Consider the following 14,498-nt stretch of genomic DNA (forward strand, 5'->3'; position numbering starts at 1 on the left):
TTTTGATGTTTAAACTTATGCCGAATGGTGAATCCCAACCAATGACAGGTCCCTGAAAATGCCTACACTTTCATATCCCCTTCTTTTTAAATATTTTACCCTTATGTTGCAATTTATTTTAATCTTAAATAAGGTAGATTCATTAATTAATAGTCATTTTAACCGAAACATTTATAATTAGTAAAAATATTCAACTAGTGCAATTATTTTTGCTTTTGTGGTGTAAATATTAAAGAGAAGTGTGACTGAAAATTATAGAGTGGGTATTTTGAATAAAAAAATTGTTCATTACGTACTTTGAGAATCAACATGTCGAAACTAATTAAGTTATGTTTAAAAACATTTAAAAGGTTTTTTTAATGTTCTAGCTATGTTGATTCTAAGTAGTTTACATCGTCAACCTAATATTCCAACGATTCGTTATACCGTTCTATCAGATAAATAATTAAAAAATAGTTGAACCATATTTTTAAAATTCTCAGTTAACTCTAAAAGGGCTTTGCAAAAAAAATCATTAGCGCGTGCGGTGATGTAACATTGTGTTACCGCAAGCAGAAGACAGAATATTCTGAAGTTCAGTTTTAAAAAAAACATAGATACATTCTATTAAATAATGCCTTTTCCATTATACAAAAAATAAACTATTTATACCTGTTTTAGCAAAATAATTTTAAAATCATAAATACGCTGGTCATTTAACTAAGCGTGAACTCCTATTTACTGCCAAAAACCGACTGATTGAACGAATTTCTTCTTTTATTTTCGTCTCTTCCACACAAACACCGGCCGCAGAATAGCGTCACTGTCTTCTCTGTTATAAGTTCTATTCTCATGCTCTATATTCGTTACTTTCATTTGTATAATTGAGCGTAGTTATGCAGAAAGCAGCCAGCCATAGAAAAGTGAAACTGAGAAAATAGTACCTTTGTGAAAAAAGTGAGTAAACAAATCTCAACAACAGTTGGCATGTTTTTGACTTTAACAAATGATAGACAAGGAATATATTAGTTTTTTTTAAACATTACAAACATGAATTTAGTTATGTATTTGACCAATTTTAATGATTTTTAAATTCGTTAAGATTTTCTAGTGCTGTGGGTGTTTTCTGCAAATTGAGAAATACCGTTTTTGTGATGTACACCATTTTCAGAAGGTGATTAAATATTTTTTTTGTTTGAAAGCGGTCTGGCTGTTTTTAGCAAAACATATAATTGACCTTACTGCACCCGATAACATCAATATCTCAATTTCCAAAATTGTGGACTGGCTGCTTTCTGCATAAATACGTTCAAGTATTCTTCGCATAGCACGGATAAATATTTTTCGTATTTAAATCCAGCATATTTATACACATTTTACTTTCCTAATCCGGTGTGAAAATGTCGATTTGAAGATTTAAAAAAGATCATCTGTAAAAGTAGACATAGTCATAAATAAGAGAGATATGTCATGCCTTGTATCCTACGTAGGCACGTGTTACATCACAAGAGTTAAAAAAATAGAAAATAGTATTAATTATTACCTATACTATACATAATAATGCATACTAAGGCGAAACACTGGAATCTCATTTACATGGTTTCGGAATAACACTGTCCAAAAATTATTTTTTTTTTTTTTTAAACATTAGTTTAACAATACGTATTAGAAATATATTTATACTTTTTGTTAATAGAATGCTCTACATCGCTCTTTTACTTACTAAACGTAAAATATTTTAAATAGTGATAGTGATTAATCTTGTTACGATTTTTTAAAGTATTTTGATGTCGTGTATTATTTCTGAATAAAATAAAGGGGCAGTAAATTGTAAACGATTTTTTTTAAATCACGAATTGATTTTAATTAAGCTTGTCCACCACATACCGCACACCAGTTCTGAGGACATAAGTCTCCTTAACGGGGCCCATATACACGGAAAAAATTGCTCGTTGCCGAACGGGAAAAGCTGCCAAAAGTTGATCTCTGTAATCTGGTCGCCTTAGCATCTTTGTGATGATAGAAGGTAATCCAGATCTACATAATACTCAATTAATTGGATTGAGGAAAGAGGAAAGTGAATTCTTCAATGACTGGGATTAAATTGATTGAACATGGTCAATTTGCCGAAATTATTACAAAACTTTTTAAAAGCCTTGAAATTCTTAAAGGAAATCACCAGATCTGTAGAACCGACAGGACTGTAAATATAAGTGATTTTTATACAAGGAAACCTACCCGGCATTGTTTTTTTTTAAAAATATTTTTTACATGGTACTGTGTGGAAAATATCCCCCGTGTAAAAAGAGGTTCCAGTGTATTATGTTTCAAGGGTGCGTTGTTAGGAATATGTGCAAAAATCGATTACAAAATTTTGATAGTCTTTGGCTCTTGTTTCTCGATCGTTAGAATACGCGTTGATTGTTATGTGCGTTTTCAGTCGGCCCACAATGGTGCCCGCTGGTTGCAGAAGACGACTTGATGCACGGCATGGGCGGCGGCGGGCTGTTCGGCTGCTCGGCCGCTGGCCACAGCGGCATCAACCAGCTAGGGGGAGTCTACGTCAACGGCAGGCCGCTTCCTGACTCCACCCGGCAGAAGATCGTGGAACTGGCGCACTCCGGGGCGCGCCCCTGCGACATCTCGCGAATCCTGCAAGTCTCCAACGGCTGCGTCTCCAAGATCCTGGGGAGGTGAGTGAAGCACTTCGATTGTAGTTCATTAGTCAGACAACTTGTAGGCATGAAAGTACAACGGCCAGAGATCGATGACACACATACACTGGATTATATTAGATTAGAAAATTCAAAACCAGCTAAATTTTAATGCATCTTCATGTTATATTTTGTCATACATAAGGCCGCAGTGGTCGCCAAAATCATTTGTCAAAAGAGCCAAAGATCAGCAAAACAAAAAATAAGAATTCCTTTGGGAGCCAAATTTTATTTTAAGAATCGTGTTTTTAGGAGGCGGTTTAAACTAGCCACGAGCATGAATTAAAACCGGATTTAATATTATTTATTAATTTAATAAAAATATGACAAAACACGCATTTAATTCAACAATGACCTTGCATTTCCTTGGAAAGTTTAGATAAGTCGGGATTGTATTTCCTTGTTTTTAATTTCAAGTGGGAGTTAGGTTCTCATCAATAAGACGCATTCTCAATTACTTTTGATAAGGTTCATGGATAAAAAAAATATTCCGATGAATATGGAGAGCCAATGAGTGAAAGAACAGAAAATGCTAGTTTAATTAACCGATTGTATCAGTCAGGACTATTCGAGGTGTTGAAAATTATCATGTATTTCTTCTCCAGGTCTTTCAAAGCCTTTTTTGATGAATGATACAATGAAAAAAGTATTTCGTGATGAATTTTTGCCTTTGAAATCAAAATAAAATCTTATTTCACTTTGGTCATACTTTTTGTTCCAAATGTTGAAATTGAAACAATTTTATTGAGTTAATTATGATGTTTCTCCGTGCATTTAAAGATTGTATTTGCAATATACTTGTCACGTTGTTCTAAAAGTTCTTTTTTGCGATCTGTAGATGAAATGAATCTAACAGAAAGTTAATCTAAAGAGCCACACGCGGCTCGCGAGCCGCTGTGTTCCGATCACTGCACTAGAGCATTAATTACTGTTTTCATGCAATACTCTATGAGTGAGTGTTCTCTCAAGCGAACTGCAAATGTCAAATACCTGGGAGTTAAGTTTGAAGGTAAAATGAAAAATTTCATTCTCACATGGGCACCGTCAGTGCGCGTCAATACGCGCAAAATGTTGAGATTTGTTCTTCGAACAGCTGTGGTGTTTTTTGATACGAGTATTCTTAGGCGCCTTTATAGGTCATTGGTGCGAGACTTGAGTGTGGATTTTCAATCTAAATAAGAGATGGTTCAGAAGAAATTTCTGAGATGTCTTTATTTAAGAGATTACGGATGCTATCAGTGATTGTACTTGCCAAATTTTACAATAATATAGAGATTTGATTGAATTAAAAATCGCTATTTTTGTGAAAAATCACCTCAAAGGTGCTTTACAATTCTACACTTAAACTTACATTCTGACAAAGCAACGCTACATATTATACTTTCTGACTTTAAAATTGAGGATATGATAATCTAAAGAAGTAAGATTTTAGTCGAGATCTGAATCTGAACTGAGTGCGACTGTAGATGATTTGCAAGTGTGAAAGCAATTGGTTCCAGGCAGAAGGGCCGGCAACAGCAAAAGCACGATTTCCGAACCGAGTGTTTGGGCAGCGCCGAAGATTGACAAATATTCCTCTGCCTGAATGCTAACCTAACAGTAGGTTCTCTTTGACACGTATTTTCCGTAGTAAAGAGGTCCTATATGTTGGAGATATTTAATGAAGGGATTTGAACGCTGTCCAGCAACGCTTATATTTTATTCTCTCTGGGCTTCAAACCAGTTCAAATCATGTGGGGATGCTTGGTCAGTAGTTTGGAGAAAATAAAAATGTATATTTGTTTGAATTTTTTTACCATTCTGCTTAGGTTCGAATATTCGCATTTCTTAGATTCTTCTATCGCTTGTTTTTGAGCATGAAAATGCGTAGACGTCTATATCTCAATTATAAAAAACTATGTTGTCTTTCAACAGGTGTGATCAAAATTTCTATTAACTTAACTAACCGGCGAAACAATAGCTAGGAGCAAACAAAAAATCACAATAAAAAGCAGAGCAGTTAGTATTCCCAGTAGATTTGGGGGTAGTTTTTGATTGTTTAGGGGTTGGTGGTCCCACGGGGACAAGGAACAGGGGGTTGCGCAGTGGTAAGCACACCGGTTTATGGTAAAAAGTTCTGGGTTATATGACCACACTGGGCGGGGATGTTTTTAAAGTGCTAAGCTTTTGTGGTGATTTGTAGGCGGCGAGGGGCGTCGAGGGTAGTTTAACATTGATTGCATTGCACACTCATTGCCCTTCATAAAATATTCATCTTATTACGAATGTTTTGACGGGTTCTGATTAATTATTGTTTTTAATAAAACGTAAGCAATTGATTATTCGTTTTTTTAACCGTATTGCCACATATCCATGATACAAATACTTCAACACCTGAAATATAAAAGTTTTTTTTTCAACAAACCAGCACGTCGTTTTCCAGTAGAGTTGAACAAAGATGATAGAACTTTACTAAAAAATGTATTTTATTTGTCCTAATGCCGTCAAATGCTATACCTATTTTCAATATTCTCACAACAAGGCGCCCAATAAATTTAATGTAATACAGAAAAAGACTCAAGAGGGACGCATTATGGGGCGTATTGGCATCTGCTTTGAGCTTTTATACCGTGTCAATAATCCCCACGTGTTGAACATAAGTTTTGATATGTAAATTGTAAGGCATTTAAAAATTATATTTTAAATACCGTAAAAATATTTACAGAAATAATGTTAAAATAAAGTGGTGCTGAATTGTTGGCAGGCAATTCGTCAGCAGATTTTTACATATATCATATAGTTAACCTACATTAATAAGATGAGTCAATACGTTACATAAACTCATTGTCATTATTTGTCCACACCTAATGGTTCATAGGGCGCTGCAATGGTACACCGATGGATGAACGAGCAAGAGCCGCAACTTGTAAAATAACGGCACCTTTCTTCTCAGAATTCCCCCTTAGCTTTGCTAAACGCTGTATAAAACAAAATACGCAGCAGCGTTGGAAGGATCATTACCGCGCTTCTTCTACAGGTAAAATCACTAAAATGTTTTTCTTAACACTGGCTGATGCAGCAAATTTCCGTCGTCATCACCAAAGTACTTTCGAGACAACCCAAATTTTTACCGGACACGGAGCTGTGAGAAGTTATCTATATAGGTTTAAATTAAGAATGATGACTATTGTCCATGCGATGATATTTCTTCACAGAGTATTAAACATCTGTTATTTCAGTGCCCATTTTTCAGTTTACAACGCCATAATCTTGAAGCAGAATGCAGGAAAAATAGAATATCCTTAACAGATATCCACACTCTAGTTAAAAGTAGTTATCACGCGCCATGGTTCTTGAACTTTGCAACAATGGTGATTGGACTCATAAAGGTAATAAACCAAAATCAGTGATCAAACATCCCATTTCCAAGACAAACAAAAACGATTTTTTTCGAGTACCTTAGCCTTGTACGTAAATAATTCGTTTTTATGAATTTATTCCATACCATTATTGTATTGCCCTTGTTTGTCTTTGCTACATAGTTTTATGTTCTTTTTGTTCAGTTTCTTTTATTCGTGTTTTTTCATGTTACTGTTGTAATTGGCTTGGCCGTATATAAAATAAATAAATTAAAATTAAAAAACATAAAAAGAAATACAGATAAAAAAAGAAAGCAATTAAAGGTACGGTAATTTTTTTAATTAAATAAAATAGATTTAAATTTATGTGCCGTTTTTGTTAAAAAAAACGCATTATTTTTATCCTAAAAATCATACAAAAGTTATAATAAATACATACATTATTAAAAATTAATGTTTCAAGCTATAAAAAGTTTTTGTTTGCTCTATGACGGAACATTCGATACGATCTATGGCGGTGTTCTATGTTATGTTTGGCAAACGTCAGATTCTTTTCAAACAGTATTGTCGAAGCAAAGTTAGATTCACTTAGCTGAGAGTTTAAGACTTCACGGAGCCACCGAAGAATGGTACAGTCTGTACGAAAGCGAGTGCCGCAGCGGGACACGAGACTAATGATTCTGGAAGTCACAGATTCCCCGCTGAGAACAGACTCTAATTGCCATGTGAATATTGTGACTTGCCTTAAGTGTGGTGCGCTTTTTCTCATAAAGCGACAATGGAATAATGTGTATGGAGAAATTAATACGCCACAAATAAATGCGCATTTTTTGCAATTAAGTGCGTATCTGTGGGATTTGAAGTAACGCATAAAAATTACTTTTAAATATTTTAATAGTTTGTCTTCGTGTAACAAAAAAATAATTTGCTGCGATTAGTGAAATACAGTACCTTATGCATGATAAATTGTGGATAGGCACTCCATTGCCAGAACTATTAGCTCTCACAAATGTCAAGGTATTTGTTAGAATGACACCACAAATACTACCGTTTTTTGCAACAATTCACAACAATATATGAATGGTGTTATACAAAAATATATTGTGCCATACTAACCTCAAACTGAGATAATTGGTGATAAACATTAGGCGCTTTAAAAAATAATACGATAAATAATTTAAATATTTATAAATACAGAACAAAAAAAGATAATAATATTTTCATATTGATTAAAAAGAGGCATAACACATTTTTACAGAAAAAAAGTACCTACAGAAATTTTCAATTTTTATCTATCCTTTTAAATGTAAAATTATCAAAAGAACATATTTTACTGCGATGCAAAATTTTGAGTAAAAAATTAATAAAATTTAAATCAAAGCTTCATGTTCCAATCCTGACGATAAAAACACCTTTGGATTTACCATCAATATGAATCCCCGAATTACAAAAAAATATCTGCTGTTTGTACTAAACAAAGCTTGCGGCCATGAGAAAGTTCAATTCTACGGGAAATTGGATTCAAAAAACGTTTTCTAACGCGCGGTAAGAATTAAAGCATTCAATTAAAAGGCGAAGTAAAAAAAAAAAAAAAACTTTTATAAAAACGAACTATTTTGAACGACGTCACTAGTTCATATCAATTTACCAATGATAAGAGAGTTGTGAAAGATTTCCGGTTGACGAAAAGTCAACGAATTAATCGGCAGAACTGACCGAGAAAAAGCGAAAGAGAACTTGAGACGCCGCATGCGGAGTAATTTCAGAAATACAACACTTTAAAAAGCATAGCGCTGATAATATGATACATGAAAATTAAAAAAAAAAAAAAACTGAACTCCATCATTCTGGTGAAGAAAGCGTCTACTGCGGGATAACACATTTTTGCCATATTGTTATCATGGTAGCAACATATTAATTTTATTTCGCAACAATACGTTCAGCACCTTTAAGTAGTGTTACATAATTTTCAGTCAAGTTGCATGGTTTTTGGTTAACACGTCGAGGTGTAACGGATAAACTCATCAAACTATATTTCCAAAGTAAGAATTTAACTTTTGGATCATGATTCTGACATTAACTAACTTTTTTCGATTTCGTGGCTTGACACAATTTCCATTGAAAAAATTCGGACTTCAATCCTTCGATCTATTCTTAGAACAAACTAATTTTGTTACAGCGTTTTTTGTGCCATTTTGTATCTTCAATATATACACGTACGTACAAATAAATATCCGTTTTCAAGATTTTTTATTAAAAAAAAGCCATTGAATCTAAAACGATCGCCCTGGGTTCTGGGCCTCGATTACAATGACAAGTTATATTCAATTGTCAATGTGTCTATAAAGTGAAATCGAATTATCTGTTGCTTTGAAAATGTGTATATTTTTGTGGGACTTCGAGGTGTTTTCGTCAATAACAAAGTAATTAAAAATGTTTTAAAACAAATAGTTTGTCATTCAGAAAATTTGATTTCACTTCTGAGACGTTGTCTTTTTGTTGTAATATGGGTCCTGGTTTAAACTAATAAAAATAATAATAAAAATACTTTATAGTTTTATTCCACTTTTATTGATAATTATTTTATAAATAAATGGAATAAAACCATAAAATATTTTTATTATTATAATTAAAATGCAGTTCCACCAAGAAATGTCAGTAGAAAAACTTAATACACTAATAAAAATATTTTTGATTTGGGTATTTAGATGTTTATTTGAAATCAGGTTTTTCGATTGAGACAAAGAAATTATAAATATATATTTTTGCTTAGACACTAGAACCACATTACTATTGACTATAGAGATATTATCTGTATTTTATTTTATTTAACATTTCGGCAACAATTTGTACTTCATTATTCGTTTGAACCTTATCGAATCGATCCCCAAGCTCTCATTAATCGATATCTGATGGCATTATAATCAAAACGTAGGGGAGAATCTACCCCAATCGGAAAAAGTCGATCTCTCTAGGTTGCCAGTGACATTTGACGACTTTTTTCTCAAGGTATGACGTATGACCCCTGTTGCTTGATAGACATGCCGGCAATAGGAACTTAATACAATTCAGAAAAGTACAAATAATAATACCAGGACCCTAAATAACAGAACACAATCACAATAAAGGACTAAATGGTACTTAAAGATCGGTATCGAGAAAGCAAAATGCACGCGATGTTTTATGTATCTTAAGTATTTTCGCAAACAAAGCTAACGTTACAATTTAACAAACGTATTTTACCGATTTATATATATTTGAACAGAGACGAAGGACCTATTTGAGAGGGGAATATGGAAGTTTACGAATTTGCAGGGTTTATGACTGGTTTAAATTATTTTAAATACAGTGATATCTGTCAGAGACGAAGTGACTTTTGCTTTATATCTCAACTTAGGTGAATATATTAGGAAACGTGGACGTCTAGATCTTTTATAGGGCGTATTGTGACCTGACATTGGTTAAAAAAGGTGATGTTACAAAATTCACCATTCTGCCCAACAGACTGTGGCTTCAATTTTCGGGGGAGTAATTAGTATATCACACCTCCGATAAAACAGTCATAACCAAAATAGATTCTGATTTTTCGGTAAATATACCCACAAGACAAATTGTTAAAAAAGCTCTTTTATGCTGGAAAATAGCTATAATTCTAGATTTAATTTTTTGCACTTAATAACTTTATGACACACTTACATCAACACCTATTTGAACCCGGCCGTTCTCTAACTGTGTCATATTCTTAATATTTTCTTAATAACAATCGAGATTTAAAAAGTAAAATAGCGTTATTTTAGTCAAATTAATCTAAACAAACATGACACTTCAGCATTGTTTTAAAGAGTAGAAAGAAAAATTTAATAACGAAAACGTAATTTTAAGATAATGCGTTATTTAATTTTTAGGCTTTTCTGGAAATCCTGTTTTTTTGACTTGTGACTCTATTTTATCATTATGGCCGGCTTATTAGTTTAAGAGTAAATTCCAACTATCGTTATAAATGCTTTTAATATTTCTAAACCATGCAGTTTCTGTGGCCTTTTAAATTTATCCTTATATTTATTAAATTGCTGTCCTCAATCATCCTGTAAACATTTTTTTTTTTAATGAGTCAAGTCCAGCAATATTATGTATCTACATAATAATATATCCAGTTGTCTGTCACTGTCCCTTATATATATATATATATTTTTTTTTTTAAATATATATTTAAAGCGAATCCAAATAACGTTTTCAAAAAACTAAATAAATTTTATCGAATCAACATGTATCAAAAGATAATAAAACATGTTTTATTATTACTTTATCGGTTTATCATCAGTCTGTGATCCAATTTTAATTCAAATAAAAGTAGAATAATTTCTAAAGTAAACAATATAAACTAATTCCTTGAGGTCATAAAGAAAACTATATATTTTTATAAACAGTATTAAATTATTCAGATGGGACAGGGTTTTTTAAATTTTTTATTCATATTAATATACTAACATTTTTACGCTTTTAAATTATTATTTTTTTCTATAACTAAAATCCCACCAAGCCACTTTCTGTAGCTTGGTGGTGTTGATTTATATTAATTTAACTTAAATAATATTATCTTAATTTATAAAAACAACGAGTTCATAGATATAATTAACAGCCGGAAAGATCAGTTATATACATGTATATGTATTATTTATTTGGAAGTTCAACAAGGATACAAAAAATACATATAATTTGTAGGTAAGCATTGCTAACATTCTTTATACATATCCTTAATTATAGGACTCCGCCATCTTTCATTTATTATATAAAATAAGTGTGTAGTTTAATTAAATCAATTTAAGTTATGATAAATATTAAGTTTAATGAACGATAAGAATAAAAATAGAATCAAAGAAATAAAATTGAGTTAAACACAAGAAACTACATATTTCAAAATTTTTTTTAAAGAAAAGAAAAGAGAAAATAAGAACATATAAGACTTAATAAAATAAACTAATATATATTTTTATTCAAATACAAGAAAACGTTTGAAAATTTTAAATATTTACACAAAAGCTACTATTCACAAATAAACTTTTGATCCAGTGGCCACTTTCATATTTTGCTTTTGTTACTTTGTGTGTTTAATTAAGTTCCTTCGGCAATAAATTAAAAATGCTAGGTACTAAATAATTGAGAGTTCTATTACCCTATTACATACTCTTGGCACTACCAAACAATCATTACACGTGAAGTTTGTTTGTTAAAAACGTTTGTTGCGTGAAGGTTAAAAATGAATTACCAAGGTATGTGCGATCTTTGGACATATGCTAATTTCATTTTTGGTACCATCCACATATTGTGAGTTGTTAATTGTGGGGAATGTTTTGAATTTTTTTTAGTAATGTTTTAGTCAACAAACGTTGAATCATCATTTTAATATTTGATTTGTTTTCTCAGGTACTACGAGACAGGGTCCATAAAACCACGTGCCATTGGTGGCTCCAAGCCCCGAGTGGCCACCACCCCCGTTGTTAATAAGATTGCTGATTACAAGAGAGAGTGCCCCAGTATCTTCGCCTGGGAGATCAGAGATCGTCTCCTGAGCGAGGCAGTCTGCAACAACGACAACATTCCAAGCGTAAGTCACAAAATTTATTAGATTTGTTTAATTTGCGATAAAAAAAAAAATATGTATTCTTATTTATTTCATTTTTATTAAAAAATTTGTACACACATATTTGTACATTGGCGAGCTTATTGCTTCAAAGTCATTCAGATTTATATAAACTAAACATTTATTGACGAAGTTTTTTCTTTTTTTTTCTTACGAAAAAACAATGATTTGTCAACAATGTGCCTTCCTAGGTTGATTGTGAAGAATTGGAAAATTTCTAGCGCTATTTATTTATTAACGGACAGTCTCCAATTTATATAAGTTGACACGAAATACTTAAAACTATACACTGGATAACAATAGTAAAACCATGGATGTATGCCAAATATGCGTTAAATGATAAAAGATAAATTAACACGAAAGATTTTTTACTTGCTTGAAAAAAACATGTCATTTTCAAGCCAATAGAATCAAGATCTTAAGTAAATTAAGGGGCTAATTATTTCTAGCCAGTATGACGTAATGTCATGCATAATTGGCCTTGTGATGACTGAGGTACAGCATTTCAATATTTCTTAAGTTACTTATTTTTTTGTTGGTATAATAACATCTGGGGAAAGCCCACTCACAGAGCAAACAAATAATAAATATAATAATAACCACGTCACTAAATATTATTTCTGACAGCGTAGATTCGAGTGGGCCGAATCCCCTTTGAAGCGACAGATATGAAATATAACAGGAGATTCCTAACTCTAATCTCAAATCTCAAGTATTGACCGAGCACACAATAATCTACAATGGGTAGTCTCGATTATTGGCCATGACAATATTGCGAAAATATTTACTCGGTCTATTGTCACCGAATAAATAAGACACTCGAAGGAAATAATGCCAAACAAATCGCAGTTTGGCACGACAAAGACCAGGCTGCGTACAATAAGCTGGGTTATTACTTCCCGGACGAATAATAGAAAATTTTTGTTTGCGCATGCTCCGTAAAAGCAGTAAGCGACTAGCTTAAAGTAAAGGTACAGGGGTCTTTAACGATTATCATACAAACTTTTTTTTTAAAGTTTTTGATTATTTGTGCACTGTTAAAATTATAAACTTACACTTAATTTTTAAAAAATGTAATATTATCTATTTTGAATCTAGAAAAAAATGACAAAATGTCAACAAAAAAATAAAGTAGATGCTTACATAAATAATGAACAACTAACTGAAATTGAACACGTAAAATACTTAGGACTAACAATAGACAAACATTTGACATGGACAAATCATATCAACAGTTTAATTAGCAAAGTGGTGACATTATAGAGTCTTTTTTTTTTTAAATCAAAAACTTTGTTCCGAAAACGGAAAAAAAATGTACGAAGCCTATGTTAAAACTAAAATATGTTATATGCAACTACTATGGGGAACAGGAAATCAAAATGACATAAACAGACTAAAAGACAGCAAAATAAAATGTCCAACAGAAACTAAATAACTTTTCAAACAAACTAAACAATTAAATGTGACTGAACTCCTAAAACTAGAATCCTTAAAATTAATTTATAAATTAGCCACTGATGTAATTGTAGACGGAGAATGAAAACTCGAAAAAACTGTAGTAAACATGAACACAATACGAAAATATCAGAAACATATTATATACAACCTTTTAAAACGAGAAAAGGTCAATCGAGACTAATAAACCACGGACCGAAATTATACAATAAACTACCAGACAAAACTCAACAAAAGACTCAGACAAACTTTACAAAAGATGTTAAAAATATTATTATTAACAGGAGAATATGAATTTTAAAAGTAAAAATATTTTGTTAAATGTATGTAACCCGAAAAATTTAAATAAAAAAAGGGTTATGTTGATCTCTTAATCATGCCTTGGTAAAGGAGCACGTTGTAGCTCAGAAAACAGTCAGTAAAGAAATAAATAATTAATGGTTAGAAACAAAGCGTTTTTATTTCAATTGTATCGTACTTCTGATAACAATCATTGCTAAAAAAACGGATTATGAGTTAAATAAAGAAAAAACTTTTGCGTGCTAAAAAGTAGGCATAATAATGAAGTTCGGTAATTTTGAATATTTTTTTTTTATTTGTTCATAGACTATCAAACCAAGCAAATTAAAATTGATAAATTAGTATGATGATTGCTATGTTTTTTTTTAATTTCATGATTTTGAAATAACACCACCTGTGGCGTCACGAGTTAAAATCGGTGAGTTTTTCTGAAATTTAAAATGAGAACCCCGTACCTATCAAAACACGTTAAACGTTGAGAAACGCGGCTACCCGGAGTTCCCGGAAACCAGAAATGTATGAGAACACGTAACAGCGCTGTAATTAATTAATTATTGTTCACTAAACCTGTAACGTTTCAAAGTAGTTCGTTTTAACAATCATTTTAAATATTTTTGCGAAACTTGCTTACCGCGTGTAAGAAAACATTTTTTCTATTCAATTTCTTTTCAAAATTTTCACTTTCTTATTTAAAAATAGAATTTGTTTTACGGGATTATTTTCTTAAATATTGAGTATTTCTGGATCTTCGGGCAATTCGAAATAAATTGCCATTGGACAATCCCTTTGTGCAGAGAATACCGTAAAAAAGGAATCGGTCCAGTATCGATTTCCTGTTAATAGAAAATATATCACAGCCCTCGAATTGAAAGGAAATTGTGTTCTGTATTGTTAAAACGGAATTTCTTATTATTTTTCAGATTTGCAAAATATTATTTAATCTTTTAAAAAAAGCGGTCTCAGGTTCAAATCCTGGCATGGTTAACGTGAAATATTTTGTAATTAAAATTAAAAAACTTTGTAACCACTTTTTTTTATTACTGACCGATTTCAAAGATACATAAGCTTTTT

General features: G+C 31.8%; 1 protein-coding gene across 1 annotated transcript in view; it reads left to right on the forward strand.

Annotated features, from left to right (window-relative positions):
• Positions 1–2,431: 2,431 nt before the first annotated feature.
• Positions 2,432–14,498, forward strand: part of toy (paired box 6 protein twin of eyeless) — a 114,650-nt gene continuing 102,583 nt past the window's right edge. The window contains exons 1-2 of the mRNA XM_088234030.1: positions 2,432–2,672; positions 11,456–11,636. Coding sequence (XP_088090156.1) covers positions 2,461–2,672; positions 11,456–11,636 — 393 coding nt within the window. The 5' untranslated portion in view covers positions 2,432–2,460. The remainder of the gene's footprint in view (positions 2,673–11,455; positions 11,637–14,498) is intronic.

The sequence above is a fragment of the Micrasema longulum genome, unplaced genomic scaffold (genome assembly GCF_059751315.1).
Source record: "Micrasema longulum isolate JH-2025_06_02 unplaced genomic scaffold, ASM5975131v1 h1tg001180l, whole genome shotgun sequence".
Taxonomy (NCBI): domain Eukaryota; kingdom Metazoa; phylum Arthropoda; class Insecta; order Trichoptera; family Brachycentridae; genus Micrasema; species Micrasema longulum.